Source organism: Haliotis rubra, unplaced genomic scaffold, assembly GCF_003918875.1.
Source record: "Haliotis rubra isolate DU_JTF1 unplaced genomic scaffold, ASM391887v1 Scf592, whole genome shotgun sequence".
Lineage (NCBI taxonomy): Eukaryota > Metazoa > Mollusca > Gastropoda > Lepetellida > Haliotidae > Haliotis > Haliotis rubra.
This window is the reverse complement of record NW_025767293.1, coordinates 157,437-178,277: the sequence shown is the minus strand read 5'-3', so window position 1 is coordinate 178,277 and position 20,841 is coordinate 157,437. Positions and strand designations below refer to the sequence as shown.

The window sequence follows — 20,841 nt, the reverse complement described above, 5'->3', positions numbered from 1 at the left end:
TCGGTCCTCACTGACACAGATACCTATCTTGACGTGACATCTACCTCACTATCGGTCCTCACTGACCCAGATCCTCATCTTGACGTGACATGTACCTCAGTATCTGTCCACACTGATCCAAATACCCATTTTCACGTGACAGAGAGATGACAAACCTATGGATGATCAGCTTCTTTATTTTAACAATGGCTACGTTTCGGTACAGATTCTTATACCGTTCTCAAGCATCTACCTCAGTGTCTGTTAACACTGACTCAGATACTCATCTTGACGTGACATGTACCTTAGTATCAGTCCATATTGACCCAGTGCCTATATGCGCATGTGCGTGGGTCTTGCATTGCTAACAGTGTAATCTACTTGGTGCTGAGATGTCTAAGCGTTGCAGACAATGCTGGATCAGCCTGTTTACAATAGAGTGAAATGTCTTTTAACAGCAGAGATCCTGTTGTATAGCAAATTGTTTTAACCAGCTGTAATAGGAATAAAGCATATCTATGCCACAATATTTGACAACTACCTCAGTCGCGGTCCTCACTGACACAGATACCTGTCTTGACGTGACATCTACCTCTGTATCAGTATTTTTATCCCCCGCCACGAAGTGGGAAGATGTATAGGTTTGAGCTCCGTCCGTCCGTCCGAGATGATGAGGACAGATTTCCTCAGTAATCGTTACAGATAGGGAATCCAAATGTGGTATGTGTTTTGAGGACATGAATGTCGAAGTGGAGGTAAAAAGCAGGAACCGTGTTACAAATGTTAACGAAGTCATGGCCCTTGTCATGCATTTCTTAGCTTAGTGCATGGTGTTCTCAAATTGGTGCCATATAGGCGACATGCTTCCACGCAACGGCACCGGTAACATACACAAGACTGCACGTATCTTCACAATCTTTTTTTCTTGAAATGGTTTCATTGGTGGTGATTGATGCTTCTCTGTATGCTTTATCTTGCACATCCCTAACATCTCATCCCAAACTGCACTGTGGCGGGGGATGTTGATGACCATGTCTTCTTGTTATAGATAGTCTTAGATGCCATCAGGGGGAAATGAGTCTGGCAATACTTTAAACCCCACTACCAGCCACTAAAAACCTAATTTGCTGATTTATTTGCTTAGTTATGAAATTACATTCATGTATACTTTTTTCTAAAAAAAGCAGGGTAACTTCATTTGTAATTTACGATTGAAAGAACTGGGAGATATATATCAGAGTCAATAAATGTTGATATGATAATAATGAATGTTTTGAGAGAGCATCACCACTTGCACTTCCTTATGACCATAGTTGTTTGTACAGTAATCGCTCTTGAAAGATGATTGGTGTATGAAGTGAAATTTGCATGTGTACGATTTGTATTTTCAAATGAAAAAACGGCTAGAAACAAACACTGACAACTGTGTGATGCAAAATGATTGTCAAAATTAATGGTCTACAGTGGTTTATTAACCTTCTTGAAAACCGTCAAAATCCAGAATGATACCCCATGCACGTGTATGGGGCTACTGAGTTTTGCACGTGTATCCCATGCGTTATGTTTAGAGGTGGTGATATAGAAAAATGGTGGTGCGTTCATAAGATGTCTGTCTTTGAAAAGTTTGTTAACGCTTTTACTTCCTATCCAAACTGAAAGTTCAGGTTTCCCCTTTTCTTTATAGAGTATATTTACAGCATACTTGTATATTAATATAAAAGGAATCTATAAATATAGCTTTGTAAGTACAATATGTATTTCGTAATTGATTGTATTCTTGTTGTTGAATACATTGGTCTATTTCAGAGTTCTTAAATGTAGTTAATGTCCGGCTTTACTAATTGACAGTGTGGTAAAAACGGGAGTTGGAAGGGGGCTATATTTTCAAGATCTATTTCAATGAAATGTCAGAACGTAGTCGTATTCCAAGGGGTAAGCAAGAGACGTGTTTGTTTCCATGTAGAGTTCTTCATAGTGAGGATTAAAATTTTTAAAAACACACAATTGAACATTCATAAGAAACCTGTGCCCAAAGCAGAGTCGATTGTACAATTCAGTCGTAGGCCGCATTAGATTCAATAGAGAGGAAAGAAATATACTTTAAAGAAAACTGAAATCGAAGTTGTTTAAGGGTAGGCTCATCAGCCTCAACATATAAACTATGAATTGGAGACGGTCTTAGGCTCCAAGACAAATCCACAGGTCTAGATGAGGATTGAAGCTTTTTTCATTCTTCACGATAAATGAGATTCTTTAGAGGTATTTAGAAGTTGGTGAATATATAAGACGAGTCTATGGATGGCAACTTCTTGTTTATTGTATAACACAACGTTTCTGGGCTACTTCTTGTCCCTCCTTCAGGTGCACCTTCATTATATATAATGGAGCCGTAATCAAGTTTTGAACGGATGGGCGCTGTGTACTTGGAGAAGAGTTGTTGTTTTTATATAAAACTATTTGGCTTATATCTTCTACAAAAATGAACGCAGTTGGTCTTGGCTCCCGTGTAACGTAAAGGACACCGTTTATTATATTTATTTAAATCCAGCTGCAGTTGTCTTTCAAAAGCGTGTTTTTACCTTCCTAACAAATATGAAAAAAATCATCCACAATACGTGACCTGTCAACTGAAAGCTTTGATAAACTAAACAATCTGACAGACAAGATGCATCCTTGCGGGACATCCCTATCCTGATTGCATTGTCCCGACAGGATAGGACCCACGCGGACTTTAAATTGCCTGTCAGTATTAATTTGGATGTAAACGGCCTCGCAATCAAAAGTGATGTAAATCTTTTAAGGTACTAAATTTTCCTTGCAGTTTCATAATCTTTTCACCGATTGAAAAGTTACATATTGGGGCATGTTTGACGAATGATAGTACCAAATGATCGATGATACTTCAGTTTTTTCGAGGAAACCACATTGTATATGTCATTATGTTATTCTTTTCTACTAACCAAACTAGTCGATTATTAATCATGCATTCCATGGTTTTGCAAACACAGCTTGTTAATGAAATTCTCCTGTATTTTACATATAGCGTGTTATGGCTGTACCACCACGTAGTGGGTTGTGTCAATTTAAATCAATTTAAATCAATTTATATCTATCTATCTATCTATCTATCTATCTATCTATCTATCTATCCAAAGACGTCAGTTTTGCAACGAACGTTTTCCGAACATGAGGCAAGATCAATACATGTTTTGATAAGTAAACCACACACGAACTGTGTGAGTTTGATACATATATTAATAACAAAGCATAATTACACCTTTTGGTTGTAAAAGAAATCCACAACTGAATATTAGCGTAAACGTCAAATTCACGAATGTCACCAACTTCGTCAGAATGTCTAAATTGTTACTGTGAACAAAACAGTGAATGTATGTACATTTTTAAAGTGTCTAGTAATGATTTGTCACCTAATGACAAGTGAACCTTTTTGATAGAAAAAAAGCAAATTAGAGGGGCCCGTCTGTCCAGAAAAATGTATGGAAACATTTTAGGGACAAAAGGAAAATGATCATCAAGAGATTGAAGCTGATCCAGTTGAATAGATGATGAAGATGCACCGTACAAAAGAGAACATAGTGAATGCAACGGCGTGGAGATTTGTATCAAGTATACCTGAAGAAGAAGAAGTTTATTCTCATAAATCACTTTGTGTGACACAGAGAACATACAGAGATAATTTAAGATATGAACAGTATGATTTATACATGGCAACAATAACAAAAAATACATTACAAATATGCACATGATAAGTCTCATTTGTACAAACATAAGCCCTCCTTGATATATTTGGCTAATTTCACAGCGAGTGGTTTATAAGTGGATTTCATAATTGAGGTAAATTTATCTATTGATGGATTATTAGAAAAATACTTGGACAGATATTTATTTCTTAGGTTTGCTAGACATGGGCATGTTAAGAGGAAGTGGTATTCGTCGCCCACTGCTTCATTACACAATGTACATTGTCTGTCGGATCTTACAACGTTAGTCCATCTTCCAGTTTCAATGGATAGTCTATGGTTAGCAGGTCTAAAGCGTGTGTACCATATTCTAAGATTTGGGGGTAGTTCCAGAAGATAAGAATTAGATGAGGTAATTGTTTAGAAAGATTGTAGTATTTACCTTTTGAGGAAGCATTTACTGTTGCAGTCCATGACTGATAAAACTGGTCAATAAGAATCCTTTTAACGTTAGTTATTAAAGCATTAGGAGAACAATATACTGTGAAATCCACACATGATATAAGCCAGTATCCAGTACGATATTTTCTATTGCCGTCAGCAGGCTAAAGTTATAATTAGGCCAGGTTGACTTTATGGTATACATGAGAGAATATATTTTGTATGACAGCTTGTCTGGGAAATAGTAACATTTTACACCAATGAGAAAGCATTCGGATTTTTACAGAGATATTTAGCGGATATCGACCTAGCTCGCCGTATACCATGTAGTCAGGAGTTGTCATTTTAACCTTGAGAATGAATTTACAAAACTTTAGATGGAGACGTTCTATGATTTGTGTATTTTCATATCCCCACACTTCTGAAGCATACAATGATATGGGTTGTACAAGTTGGTCAAACAGTTTTAAATGGCAATCTAGTGGCATCTCTAACATTCTTATTTTTCTCACTACTGCATACATGGCTCTGGAAGCTTGGGAATGTAGTCGTTTAATACCTTTACAAAAACGTCCATTATTGTTAAATAAGATACCAAGATAAATGTATTCTCTTACAACCTCAATATTTTCATCATCAAGTTTAAATATGGGACTCTTTTTACAACTTCCTCTAGAGAATATTACAACCTTAGTTTTTGATATATTAACTTTCAGTTTCCATGTTTTCCAGTATTCTGAGAAGATATTTAATGCATTCTGAAGATCATCACTGGATTCAGCAAATATTACAGTATCATCCGCATACAACAATAAAAACAACTCAATGTACAAACCTATATGATCGTCAACTCTGAGTTGACTTCAAGCCAGTATAACTATGTTCAGCAAGGAAAGATTCGAGGTCATTCAAATACAGGGCAAATAAAAAAGGCGACAAGTTTTCGCCCTGTCTGACACCAATATTACAGGCGAAGAAAGGGGATTCAATCCCAAGATTTTATATTTGATACATGTCATGGATAATGCGAAAACATTTCCCACCGATATTATTCCTAATCATTTTTTGCCAGAGACCATAGCGCCAAACAGTATCAAATGCTTTACGAAAGTCTATGAAGACACAAAACAATTAATTTCTTCCTCATATTTTGGTATATATCTATCAGAGCTTTCAGATTACATACTCTCCCAAAAAAGAAACGCATCATGAAAATAGCAATTTCATGTAGCAATGAATTAAAACGCGATTCATTTTACCAAAGGTTTTGCTCTGTTTATGAGTCCTATGGTGTTTATGTTTTGAAACATCACAACAAAACGCACCGTCCGTAAAATACCCGTATTTAACAGCATGATTTTCGATTTCGGCGTGTCGACATCGAGTTCAATGGTGCAGCAACGTTCAGGGGCCCGTTCCTCAAAGCCATCGTAGCGCTAAGTTGATCGTAACTCCCATACTTTAACACAGACTTACGACTGTCGACACGTCGTAGCGCTACGATCGCTTTGAGGAACGGGGCCCAGGCCTGGAACCTACCAAATTGGCGTAGAATCTGGTTCAGTGATGAATCACGATTTCTGTTGAAACGACGCGATGGAAGAATGCGGGTGTACAGACGTCGACGTGAACGTTTCGCCGACGCTTGCGTTTCCCAGGTGGACAGATTCGGCCGGGGAAGTGTTATGATGTGGGGAGCGATCACCTGCCGTAGGAGAAGTTATTTGGTGATGATCCAGGGCAACCTGACAGCTCAACGGTACTGTGATGAAATCCTACGCCCACACCTCCTTCCAATCATTGATCGCCAGAGGGAGTTTTTTCAACAGGACAATGCCAGGCCCCACATAGCACGTCACACTAGATACTTCCTCCAGAACCACAACATCAATGTGCTCCCCTGGCCCTCAAGATCACCGGACTGAAACCCGATCGAACATCTGTGGGATGCCCTGAACAGACAGGTGCGACGCCGTAACCCTCAGCCCAAGACACTTCAGCAACTCGCACAGGCACTACAGGCAGAGTGGGCTGCGATTGGGCAGCACGAGATTCTGAGACTTATTCGTTCGATGCCCAGGCGATGCCGTGCAGTTTTGGATGCCAGCGGTGGTCACACGAGGTATTGACTTCAGCGCCGCCACACGTCTCCATGTGACACTCAAACTGACTTTCCTCGAGTTGGTGCCAAAGACGGATAAGTCTGCATTCCCAGTGTGCAATTTCGCTATATTTCATTGACTCATAAAGCCTTAACATAAAAATACAGTTGAAATTTCTATATTCGTTTCTTTTTTGAGAAAGTATATTAACAATATCAAGTTCGAGTTGCGTAAAGTGTTCTTTATCTCCATATTTACTGTTTTCTGGCGGCATATAAACACATCCAAGGATTAAATCAGATGGGAGTTTGAGATAAACCTTGGAATTTTTACACCATAGAGTTATATCATTTGTCCTTGGGATCACAGATATATAGTCTCTTAGATGATTTTTATAGCTACTATGATTCCTCCTGATCCACGGTTTGACAGGAATTGAGGACGGGTATTTGTGTAAACACAAAACCGGGGGATATCGGTGACATCGATTTCACACAGTTTAGCCTCAGTTAATCCAGTGATCAACAGCATGAGCATCGATCTGCTGGGACATAAGGCCGTGTATTACCGAATAAAGTGTATGTCTGTCAGTCTGTCTGGATGTACTAGAACAGAGCTGAAACTGCATCACTAGCTGTGATTACGGCAGCTTGGTGCGAGGAGATTCCAGACGAATTTATAAGATCGTTCCTAAAATGGTACGATGCCTGCATGTCCTGTCCTTGAATCTGTCTGAAGACTTCTTGGTTCCAGTGAAAGCAAAACCCTTTGATTTCTACAGCTATTAGAGCTCTCTAAGTTGATTAGACGCATCTACAAGATTTAATATGAATGATAAATGTGCTCCTGTTGACCAGTATGGAATGTTTATTTGCACCGAGACGTGCATATCATAAGCCGAGTTTACGGGGTATACAAGAACGTGGAAAAACCAAAGGGAGCAATCTTAGGTGCTAAAGATCTTTGAATCTTGGTCATGCTTTAAGTAGGTTAACCGGCCATGGTGTCTGAATGTTGAAATGGTAAGTCCTCGGTGATCCAAGCTTCGGACCAGTAACTAACCATTTTAGTGTTTAGACATTACCTTATCTGGAACATACCAGTCCTTAACATCGAGGCGTTTGTTTTAGATGCTAGCTGGTGTTGAGAGTAGACAAGTCCTGTAGCATCGACAATAATCATGTCCACAATCACAAGAATTCTTCCTTCTACCAATACCATCCGCATGTTTTATATTCAGAGTTCAATAATAATACAGAGCGTTTCTACATATTTCTTGTGAACAACTGACTTGCCTTTGCACGTGTTTGTAACAAACACCGGCGGTGCAGTAAACGCTCAAACACTCACCTGAAATATCAAACATATTTGACACATTCAAAAAACACATTTTTTATGATATATGTTACAGTCAGTGTCCGTAATAAAGCAACATGTATATTGATTTATTCGCTGAAGAAATATGGTACTTTGATCATAGTAACTACTGTACGTAAGTAACAATATGTATGTAATGAATTGATTTGGTATATTAAACATTCATGAAGCTGTTGTCCATTTTTCATATAACTAATCTACTCATACATATGAGTGATGCACCCTTTGAGATAATGAATTACAGCATGCCACTGGGTTTTTTCAAAGGAATTTGGTGCGCTGGTTATAAATGATTGAATTCCATCGTAAGTGTTTCTTAATTCCCTTTGAAGATGACACAAAGGGAAATATCTGATTGTGAATAAAAGGCCATAACCGGAATGTCTGACACTGGACAGTCATCAATTTCTCATCATATACTCCTATACACTGTTATCAGTCCAGTAACAATGATGAAAACAATGCTGTGAAGAACAATCGCTCACTCACTCACACACTCACTCATGCATTTACGATTTGAAGTTAAACATCATGTGGATAAAACTGAAAAAGCATTTTTCAAATAATTTTGTGCAACATTATACAGAAGCACAGGGCTTGGCATGAACAGCCGATTGATAGAACCGGGCCTATTTACCAATCCGTCTAGGTGTAGTCAGGGTCGAAGTGATGTGCTCGGCAAAATGAAATCGGTTCCCGGCTCCTGTGCCCTCAGCCACCATAAGTCCACCGACATGGTCGCAAACACACAAGGTTGCCCAATCCAGTTGCCCTTTACCATCAGCAATGAAGTGCTGAGGACAGATGCCTGGGGTGGAACAGAACTTACCGTCACCCATCGCTCACCACGAACACGTTTCTATTCTTTCTTTCGTAAATTCCTTCTAAAACACTAAAATTACCAGAAACTATTTGTAACCGTGGTAGAAATATAAACAAAAATACGTCTCACTAATGTAGTGCATGTTCATTTTTGGAACCAATACTTATTGTAATCACTATTGTGTATGGATTCAGGAAAAACATGGTTCCATTTGAGGAGGGACAAATCATATCACAATGAACAGATAACTACATATTACAAATAGGGTATCCAAGTGCAATATGTAATGTGCAATAGTATATTTATTTTAACTTTCACATTTTTAAGTAAATGCCATAGTCAATCAATCCGTCATTAACCTGCAAGAACAAAATATGCTGTTGAAATACATGCTTCGACATCATTTGTCATACAAACACAAGCATGAATTCTACGCATATGTTTTTCTTAATTTGTAAACTAGAAGGGCCCTCGTTAGAGAACATGTCTCCGCCTTGCACAACAATCTCCTTTCACTATTACATTTTTAAAGTACTACAGTGTACTTGTACTTTAATGTACTTTCACCAAACCCTACACAGATAGCCCTTGTGTCATACCTAACATAACCACCAAGATTCCTTCACATCCATCCATAACGTTTAGAGATAATATTCATATTCTCCATTTATATAACATTGCGATTATTTTCAAAGTACCTCTGTGTACATGTGCTTTAACATACACTCTTCAAACGAGAAAAGGAACACACACACAAAATTGAAAATAATGATCGAAAGTTTGTACACATATGTCAAATTAAGCAAGTTTTGAGGGTTGAATATTGTAGTTGGTATGGTTTAGAAGAACAACCATATGCGGTTTTAAATGGTTTTATCTATCATGATTGTCATGAGCTTGACTATTATGGAACACAACCAAAAGCATGCAAAGCATGAATACAACCTTTGACTATAAAAGACCCAAATGCATCTCTCAAATTCATCCAAGACACTTGCAAATACTGGATGACGTCTCAACGGGGCCCACCGAAATATTGCCATTGGACGATTACAAGCTGGCGAATCCAAAAGTGTCATGGCGAGGACCTTCAGCATTCATCCCCGCACAATAACTCGTTTGTTGGATCGTTTTGTGCATTCCATTTCAACAAATGACCATCTAAGACCAGGAAGACTATGAGTCACCACACCAGCCCAATATCGCTACATCGCCGGGTAAACCACCTACGTGACTGCCATCGTTCGGCCCGGGACACATCCTCGATAATCTCCATGGTAGACGTGACGATAACTCTCCACTATAGCCTGGATGCATCTACGGCTCGGCCCGATGATTTTATTCCTTCCCTTGGTTGGCTTTTTATCCAATCAGGTGTCTAGGCTGGGAAGTTGAGCGTACCAATTACAACTCACTTTTGCTTTTGGAATTATCTACCCGATTAAACTTGTCAACATAATAATATATTGGCAGAGGTACTCTGAAAGAAGTTCTTGCATTTATATTTTTAAGGTTTCAGACCTGCCAATTTGTCTGTAACGGCAGCCTATCTGATTGGCTACTGTGAGAATGCGGAGCTAGCAAAGTGAGGTAATAAAATCATTGGGCTAAGCCGTAGATTCATCCAGGGTATAGTGGAGACGTATCGTAACATATACCCTGGAGATTATCGAGGATGCCCGGGGCACAGCACAAGAACTGTTTTGGACCCGGTGAATGTCCGACCAGACAATCAGGAACCGTCCTCGAGAGGCAGGTATGCGTGCCAGACGTCCAAAAGTTGCCCCCTCTCCGACACGATTACGTCACAATATGGCTCAAATATTGCCGGTGTGACTTTAAATCTTAACTCACTCATTCACTGACACGATTACATCAACGTCCGCGTGTCGGGTGGTGTAACGCGGACCAGCCATGTAACCTTGGAAACTGGAGGCATATATCGTTCAGTGATGAATCGCGACGTGGCGGAAGACAACGTGTCTACAGACCACGCACTGAACGTTTTGCACCCAACTGCATCAGGCAAGTGGACAGATTTGATGCAAATAGTGTGATGATGTGGGGAACCATCCCACACACCTGCAGATGGGAATTGGTGCTCGTCCAAGACAATCTTACGGCCGCTCGATATATTGACCAGATTATCTGCCCTCACGTGCATCGCCTTGTCGACCGCCAAAGCGAGCTGTACCAACAGGACAATGCCAGACCTCACACAGCACGTGCTACAGTGGACTACCTGGACAATAACAACATCAATGTCCTCCCCTGGCCCTCCAGATTCCCAGATCAGAAACCAATTGATCAGATAGATAAACGTGTACGTCAACGTCGTAATCAGTCATTGAGTGAGTGAGTGTGTTAGTTAGATTCCACAGCAGAGACATCCAGCAACTGGTTCAATGTGGTGCCAAGTAGGTGCAGCTCTAGCAGTAAGAGGTGGTCATACAAGGTAGTAACGTCAATGTCACCTCGTGGACAGCAGTAATGACTATGATGACTATCATTCTTGTGAAATGTGCTCGACATACCAATGTATTGCTCTACATAATTTCAATGCTGTACCATTTATTTTCGTTGATTTACCTAATTGAATAAGACCAAGTTTTTGCTCTTGCGTTCCTTTTTTGAAGAGTGTACTTTCTTCAAGATCTAATTGATTTGTCCTGGAACATACCCAAGAGATCCAGTAAGTTTCAATGAAATCCATCTAGTAGGTTTGAGTAAATACACACACAAACAGGGTTGAAGCATACCCTCTGCAACAAACCTTCGGTTTGGGCAGAAGCAATTATGATCATATTGATTATTATGCATACATATGTTATTGAGATTCATGATATATAATGGAAGTTATAAAACATACATCACAAGGTAAACTTTGATATACTACATGCCTATGTGGTGACAGGTTTATAAAAATATGGGTACCGATGTTCTGTTACCCCAGAATGACACTTATAATCATCAGAAAAAATGGAACCATGTTTTTTTCTGCATCCATATGCAATACTGATTACAATTATCAGTGGTTCCAAAAATTAACATGCACTTCCCACGGAAAGCATTTTTGCTACGTAAGCCCCTGCACTAATGATTGTGATGAAAGAAAATTTAATACCAAATGCACCAAACCTGTGAATACTTTCCCATATCCTTAATATGTGTTATTGAAAATTTGAAATGATGTATCATCATACGTAGATGTATAGTGGAATGATAATGAGCAGATTCGATTATCCGACAAAACAGATTCCATTGGTCCTACAAGGCAAAATGGCAGTAGGCGTTACATGAATGAATCGGTGCCAATCAGATCTGATAATGGGATGTGTAGGTCTTTTCTACTTTGCCAAGTCGAGTTGATTGGGATGAGTTTTCGAGGATAAACTGTTCTGTTCTGACATCCGTAATTAACCATAGTTGCCTAAATTGTATAATGTCATTCAATGATTTCAAACGATATATCCGTACGTAGTGCTTCGTTTCTGATACACTGATACTCTTCACTTTCAGTATGGACCCAAACTGCTTGCTTGATGACAAACAATACCAGAAGCATATTACATTACATGTTTCTTATCACCAAGATAACATAAATGCTTTCTTAACATCGGTGAACACCCGTTTCTTTTGAATAGGTTTAATTCTGTTTGATAGTAAGTACAAGGGACTGCATCCCAAGGCGAATTACCTCCCTTTGACTAAGCGTACAGCAGTCACATAGAACCATTGTACATTGGCGAATGTACGATTATTACCAAGATAATTTTCCTCAAATACATTTAAATGTCGATATACACGGGGGCATTAACTATTCATTAAATGCACTGTATCATCATGCTAAATGAGCTCCCAAGTCCAATGTATCTGAATGTATGTATGTAAACTAATCAAAACGCTATATCCAGTACGCTTCACTGTTGACAGTGTCAGAGATATAGATATAGCCAAGTTACTCATGTCACAAGTGTATGTCATACTTACTTCCCTGATGTGATGTGATGTGCTACAGTTGGTGGGAAGCACGGACACGGGAAGTAACAATGGACTACACGCGTGTGTTTCTCTGTATTGTTCTATACCTTTGGCACCTCTGTCTTCCAACTCATGGTAAGTCCTTATTTTATATTGATGAAAGAATAACGCAATTTCCTCTTGGTAACACAGAAGTTACTTAGGAGTGTCTATGTGGCAACATATAGGTGTGACTGGATTCTGAAAATACATATACAAGCTTACTGAGTCAGAACAATACAAATACGATGACTATATATGTGTGTGTTAGGATTTTATCCAATCATCCAAAAATCAGCTACTTTTGTGTGGCTATTCGTCTTCCAAATATATAATTAGGACAATGATAGGATCATTTCAAAGATGTTTTTATACTTTTGACGGCTGATATTGAAGCCAGTATTTCAGACATGGCTGAAATTGATAATAAATATTTTACTTATGAAGATCCGGTTAAGCTTGGTCTTCAGCTACCTATGTTTGTTGTAAGTGGCAACTAACGGGATCGGGTGGTCAGATTCGCTGACTTGGTTGACATATATCACCGTAAGCAATTGCTTAGATTGATGCTCATGCTGTTGATCGCTGGATTGACTGGTCCAGACTCGATTATTTACAGTCCGCCGCCATATAGCTGGAATATTGTTGAGTGCACCGTTAAACAACAAACACAAAATGCAATCTTATGTTTTGCCCTATTTTGGGCATGCCATTCTCAAAGAAATAAGTATGTTGTCAAGAAAAGTAAGTGAGCAGGGGTGCGCACAGACACAAACCCCCCACTAACAATCTCAGTTCATAATCATATCCTACCAATTAATAAAATGAAGACAGTTACATCAAAATTCATCAAATAATTCAATTTCTTTTTAAAAGGATAATATTAAAGAATAACCAACATTGCTGAAAAGATCCTTTACTGTTTCCATTTTGAAATATTTATCCTTGTGTTGGAAAACTCAACACAGTCAAGCAAGACGTGCTTGACTAACTCTATCCAGAAAAGAGCAATGTTTCCTGGGGGTATATAATTAAAATGTGAATCTGCCTATAAATACCAATGTGTTTCCTTTGCTACTTTGTCTCGGCATTGCCATCTATGTAATGCTAATTTACAGCAAAAAGGCAATATCAGTCCCAGTTTAAACAAGGATTATTTCCGTTTCGGTTATATTGTAAAATGTCGACACGAAAATAGTTCCAATTTTTCTTTTTGACTCGGAAGTTTGTGGTCTTTTTCCAAATGAGGAAATTGAAGTTATACATACTTTGAGCAAGAAAACGATCTCTCGGGGTCAGGCCTCAAAAGCCGAACATCATAGCGCGAAGCGAGTATGGTCGTTATCCATAAATACAAAAGAGTTGGCTGTTAATATACATGGCTGTTGTTACCCAAGGAAGCGTTATAAATGTAGCTGCATGCAGAACATTTTGGTAAAGTCAGCTGGGCGTCAAAATGTAAAGCTTTCACGTTTAGTTTGTGGATGGGTTATAGTTGGAAAAAACAGTTTATTATAGTCAACATCAATTCTTTATGTCTGAACGTACGTCACGTCTTAAGTATATATACTAAGCAGCAAAGAAACGTCAGTTGGAATTTTCCTTCGCAGAAACGGATAACTGTAAACTCATTTAATGTTTTGATTGTATATTACCTGAGCAAAGACATTCCTTCCTAAACTCAGAATGGAACCCAAGAAATGGTCTAAAAACCGCAACCTGATCTCGGAGATGGTACGGTGTTCTCCATGTTTTTCATGCAACTCATGCTGCACGTGCTATTCACAAGGACCAGCCCTATAAAATGCACCCCCACCAACACCACAAATGATCTCCCCCGTACTGGCAAACCAAGGGTGACCACAAGACGACAAGACAGCCATGTTGTGCGACAGCATGTACAGAATCCCTTCATGCAGGCATCCGAAACAGCACGCCAGACAGTGGTAACACCAATCAGTACTGACACAGTACGCCGACGTCTTAACAGCGGGAACCTCCATTGCCGTAGACCTTACCGTTTACCTATCCTTACCCCTCGTCATCGGCGTGAACGTCTACAGTTTGCCCAACAACACCAAAACTGGCGATACAGGCAATGGAAAACTGTTCACAGATGAGAGTCGGTACTGCGTATCAACTGCAGATGGCAGAACAAGAATATGGCGACGACGTGGCCAGCGTTACTCAGGCCAATATGTTATGGAAAGAGACTCATGGGGAGGTGCAAGCATCTTGGTGCGGGATGGAAAAGGCCTGAACCAGAGAGTGGGTCCTGTGGTGTTCCAGAACCTTGGTCCAGGGAGAGGTGGCGGCATGTCAGCGGTGAGCTACATCGACCAAGCTCTCAGACCCCATGCTCTCAGACCCCACATTTTCCAGCATGATAACGCCCGGGCCCATACTACCAGAGCTACACGGGACTTCCTACAGTAGAACGGTGTCAACAGTATGCAGTGGCCAGCCCTTAGTCCTGATTTAAGCCCAATTGAATATCTTTGGGATGAAATTCAGAGATGACTGAATAATGTCATATCAAGGCCGAACACAGCCGATTTATTGCGCCAGGCCTTTCTCAGAGTGTGGTTCCATGTGCCAATGGCCTTCATCAATCGATTGGCGCACTCCAAGCATAGACGCTGTGCTGCAGTTATTGTCGCTCGTGGTGGTCACACTAGATACTAAAGTCAAGAGCCTGAATGGACTGCAAACGTTCACATAAAGTCTTGGAATTGTGCTGAGTTATTTATTGATGTATCAGAATATTGTACACAAAAAATGTTTTTGATCCGCTTATTATGTCCATTTCTGTAATGATTTGATTACAGTGCCTATCTAATTTTGAATTCGCACTGACGTTGTTTTGGGTTTTTTTGCTGCTGAGTATATGAACACGATTGGCATGATAAACTCGAACATGGCATTGAATATCCAACATGCATAATGTTTAAGCAATCGTTTGTCTCAGAACTGTGTATTAGCTGTGTTACCATCACTAAATTTCCTGCTAATTGAAACAGGATTATACATTAATACCCCACGGAGTAGTGGACGTTGTGTCTGTAATGATGGGTATCCTGAAGTAGAATGTCACTTGTGTCAGTGCATGATTGCGAGCTGACGTTGAATGATGACCAGCATTATGTAAGGATCACAGTTCACCCAAGATTCTTAGCCCGGGCCTATTTTGGAAGCTTAACCACTGTTGCAGCTTGATGAAATCATCATCATTGTCTGTACCACCATGAACATCGCTTTTATATTTAATTACTTAAAGGTCACATGCAACCAAAAAAACAAACATAATTAAAACACTATTATCACTTATTCATGACATGTAATATATATTGCTGATTATAAAATTATAAGCTTACAATCGCAAATCAAAAGTGCAATAATTTGTACTTGGGTTTACTTCCCTTGAAACGAAGCACCCGGGATACCGAACCCACTCAGAGCGGGTTGGCGTGCACTTAAGTGTATCGACGGCTGTCATTGGCTGGTTCATTTGCAGATACACTCAGGGCTGTTTGTGTGTGTGTGTGTGTAGGGATGTTGGGTTTTGTAAATACATGCTCAGTTTTTGTGTATATCATTTTGCAATCAGCAGATATCATAACATGTCATGTGTGCAAGAATCACACCTGCCTGTCTGTGTAATTACATAATGTGACAACAGAACGAGCCATAATTCAATGCATTTTGTTTATGGTGTATAGCCTGATAGGTGTTAAGTTCAAATTGCATTTGGTCAGTGATCGAAGTTGTGTATTGCATATTGTCATTAACAGACAGGAAGGCAGACATATAGGTATCAATAAAACATACATTGTCTGTGACAGAGGCATATCTATATCACAGTTACAAATTCTGACCATGCTAAATAATGACTTTGCTTTTAAGTATCGAACTGAGAAAGTGACTCGGTAAGAAGAACGTGTGGTGAAATAGTCAAATGAAATTATATAAACGGTTAAATCGGTAGTCTCCTGTCATAACATAAAAAGCTCGCACCTGTGAAATATCAACAAAACATTACAAAAATAGCTCACAACAAAGTCTACTCCGAGTATTTATCGCCAGCGAAGGTTTCCCGTCTTGAAATGTCGCTTCCAAGCTGCCCGAACCTATTCACTATACTATTTCACCCCAACTGGGGTGAATTTAGTGAATAGTTTGAACTCCGATTTCGCGGGGCTATTTTCATCGCGTTATTTTCCAACAATATAAGTTGAATTTGCATTTTTTGATAATTTGTTACTGAAAGTCCATACCGAAAGGTATCAGAATCTGCAAAGTTGTGTTTTACGTTGCATGTGACCTTTAATAACCCGAGAATATATACTTTAGTAAACCAAAAGAAATTGCATTCTCTTCTTTTATGACCTCGCCTCTAGACATGATACCGATATGTTACACCTGTCATTATATTAAAAAAATGCTACTGGTTACGAAATAACGTATTTAAAATATTGTATGTCCAAATGGATGAAATAATGCATGTAGCATCCGATTGTGTAATTCACTCTAAATTTTGTTTATTTATATGTCGGCCTGAGGCCTAAAATACAAGAAACTTCTATATTTTAGTGTCAGTGCACATGCACAGCTATGTGTTTTTACTGTCACTCTATTTTTAACTGTCACGAATAGTTTGTTGAAGTGAATTCTATTGACTTGTAAAGTTAATTTTAGAAATTGTTGTTTGTTTGTTTGATACCAAATTCCATTATGTGCATTTCACCAGAAATGGGCTTTGCACAATGTACCGAAGTGGGAAATCGAACTCGGGAGTTCAGCCTGACGAGCGAACCCTTTAACCACTAGGCTACAACACCACCCGATCTTGAAGTGACATCTAAATCAGAAACAGCCCACACTGAAGCAGATGCCCATCTTGAAGTGACATCTACCTAAATGACCCATTGGCTATATGCGCGTGTTCGTGGGATTTCTGTTCTCCGTAATCGTCCACACTGAACCAGGTACTCATCTGAAAAGGACCTGTGCTTCAGTATCAGTTAACGCTGACCAAAATACACATCTTAAAGTGCCATCTTCCTCAGTACCATTCCCCACTGACCAAGATACTCATCACCACGTGACATTTACCTCAGTATCAGTTAACACTGACCCAGATAAACAATTTGAAGCATCAATTACCTAGATATCAGTCCGCACTGACCCAGATACTCATCCTGAAGTGATAGTTACCTTGGTAACTGTCCTCGGTGATTCAGATACTCATTCTTAAGAGACATCAACAGTCCACTCTGACCCAGATACTTTTCTTCACGTGACATCCTGACCCGCAATGAAAACGCATATTTTGAAACATAAGTGAGAAGTACTAATGATGCACTGACTATTTGAAATGAATATTCAAGACTTGATTAGGAACAGTTCTTGAGTTCAAACAACTGGAAACAGAAACAGTCGTGAAAACGCATTTGTTTTCATTCGTTGAAACACAGCAAGGGCATCCTGACAATGAAAATGCACGTGCACTTAGTGAGGTCTTTCCTATGTAATGCAGTAGCCAGTCTTAAACATGCCGCGACTGAATCTTCTGCAGCAACGTGCACACGCTCTGGGACTCCTTGAAGTCGGTATTTCACAAAATGTTGTTGCTAGGCGCCTTAATGTCAACCAGTCCACCATTAGCCGTCTTGTCAGTCGTCACCTGATGAAAGGGAGCATTGCCGACCGCCCTCGACCAAGGCGACTTCCGGTTACGACGGCCAGACAAGATCGACAGATGCGACTGGCGTACCTTCGAGAACGGCAACAGCAACAACAGCAGCAACGATTGGTAGCCATGGAAGAAGGATCCACCCATCGACAGTCATTCGACGCCTGAGACAGGCCGGATTGAACTGTCGACGTCCATACCGTGGCCCTGGGCTTCAGCCCCGTGACCGCCAAGCCCGACGTCAATTCGCACAGCAGTATGCGCAACAACAACGACTTTTCTTCTGTAGGCTTGTCTTTTCAGACGAGTCACGGTATTGTGTGTCATTTCTTGAGGGAAGATGTCGTGGGGAACGTTATGCAGGCCCATGTGTCAGACAGAGAAAACGATTTGGTGGCGATAGTGTAATGGTTTGGGGGACCTTCAACGCACGTTTCAGGAGTGATCTCCTTGTCATCCAAGGTAATCTGACTGCACAGCGTTATGTGGATGAAGTCCTGAGGCCCGTAGTGGTTCCGTCACCAACGCCCTCCACTAATATTCTAACATAACAACGCCCGTCCTCATGCCGCCCGACCTCGTGACACAAGCATTCATTCAGCAAGCTGGAATTAATGTGATGGACTGGCCAGCGTATTCGCCAGATCTCAACCCTATTGAACATTTGTGGGATGAACTGGGGAGACGCGTTTATCGAAGTCATCCACCGCCAGCCAACGTCGCAAATCTCACACTGGCCTTGCAGCAAGAATGGAGGAACATTCCCATGGCATTCATTGCCCCATCGTCTCAATGCCCGCATCAGGGCGAATGGCAGACACACAAGATACTGACAGTGTTTAAAGGGGTGACCTTGTTTGGCCATATCTGTACAACTCGCATTTGCTGATATCCAACATTTTCAAAACAATATTCATTGCTTATTACCAATGTCATAAACTAAAAGTCATTTTGCATCTAAACCTTGGTTTTTTGTCACTTTATTCCACATCAAAATCAGCCATGCGTTTTCATTGATACTGAGGAAGATGGCACTTCAATATGTGTATCAGTCCATACTGACCCAGTTACTCAACTTTAAGAGACATCAACCTCGCTAACCGTCCACACCGACCCAGATAGTCATCTTGAGGTGACATTTACCTCTGTATCAGTTAATACTGACCTATATGTTTATATGACTGACTGTATTACTATTATTAACAGGCTTAAAGCGTCAAACTCGTTAATGTTCCTTTATCAAATAATGTTTCAAATATTTCAGGTGCCTGTCGTTGTCTCAATCAGGCGCAGTGTGATCCTCCCTACACACACTGTGAGGCTGGATGTGAAGCTGGTTTTGCTGGAAGTCGATGCCAGTACGGTAAGAGACATTCAAAAGAAAGCAATTTCTTTTATAAAGTTTAACCTACAATGATAATTTGTTGAATTCTTATTGCAAATATGAACTCAAATGTCACAATGCATGCATTACGTATTTTAAATCAGAGGCTAAGAGACAAACTATTTCTGTGTTTTTCAAGAAACATTGCTTTTAGGTTTACAAAGTAGCAGTATTTCTTGCGCTTCCCAATCAAATGTGCCTCCTTATGCACATCAGAGGGTTCTTAAAATTAGAAGCTTACGTCATATAATTTAAAACAAGTTTTTAACTAATGCATGTATTAAGTAAGGCACGCACTATGTGTCATACGAATATGACGTCAGGTTTAAGATGAAACCTTCCAAAAGATATAATTTAAAATGGTTTAATAATTCTAACTAACGCATATACAAAGAATATGAACGATGTAGGCCTAACTGTATTTTATATATGGTTTTTAATGTCCGGAGGGAAATAGTTCTGCAATACTGTAACCCCCACCGACAGCCACAATCTTAGTTGCTAACTTATTCTACAATTATGAAATCATATTTAGCTATTTCCCAAACATATTCATCAACATCCAATATCTTTGAACGAATCATGTATATTTCTAACTTGTTTGTATTTTTGTTGCTGTTTTTTTTTTTAGATTGCTTAAATTTAGTCAATATCTGGCTTTACTTGCCATGGTGATGAAGACAGTGGTGATGAAGACAGTGGTGTGTGTGTGTGTGTGTGTGTGTGTGTGTGTGTGTGTGTGTGTGTGTGTGTGTGTGTGTGTGTGTGTGTGTTCTCTATAATTTCAAGATCTATTTCACCTGTCACCTGTCATTATGAAATGTCAGATTGTAGTCGTATTCCAAAGTTTAGTTAAAACACGTGTTTACTTTATTGTAGAGTTCTTCATTATGAAGTTTAAAATAAAAGCGACAAAACCCTTTTCACATTCATAAGAAATGTCCGCCCGTAATCATTTCCTTTCCTGAGCATAACTCAAAACCCGTTTAATTTGTTTCAACAAAAAATGGTATGAATATAAAAACGAATCAAGCGTGGGGCCTTTTGCTTTTTACAGTTTTTTGGCACATTTATTGTTCTCCATTTCCTTTTGCTATTTTGGAATTTTGAGAAAATGAATTTATTTCATGATTCCATGGCAACAAGTTTAACTTCTGTCCATAGTGTGTTTGTCCGGATCATACCTCGAAAGAGTACCAGGTATTCTTTCATGAAACTGTGCACAAGCCAAAACCAGTTTGCCAATTGCTGCCTTTAGCTGGTAGGGATTTTTTTATTTGTAGTTTTTCCTTTGACTTGGATATTAGTGTGCACCTGACATA

At 39.6% G+C, this 20,841-nt stretch overlaps 1 protein-coding gene across 1 annotated transcript in view; it reads left to right on the top strand.

Annotated features, from left to right (window-relative positions):
* Window positions 1-20,841, top strand: part of LOC124255086 (protein draper-like) — a 68,496-nt gene that overhangs the window by 9,904 nt on the left and 37,751 nt on the right. Inside the window, exon 2 of the mRNA XM_046688921.1 lies at window positions 19,400-19,498. Within this exon, the coding sequence (XP_046544877.1) occupies window positions 19,400-19,498 (99 nt within the window). The remainder of the gene's footprint in view (window positions 1-19,399; window positions 19,499-20,841) is intronic.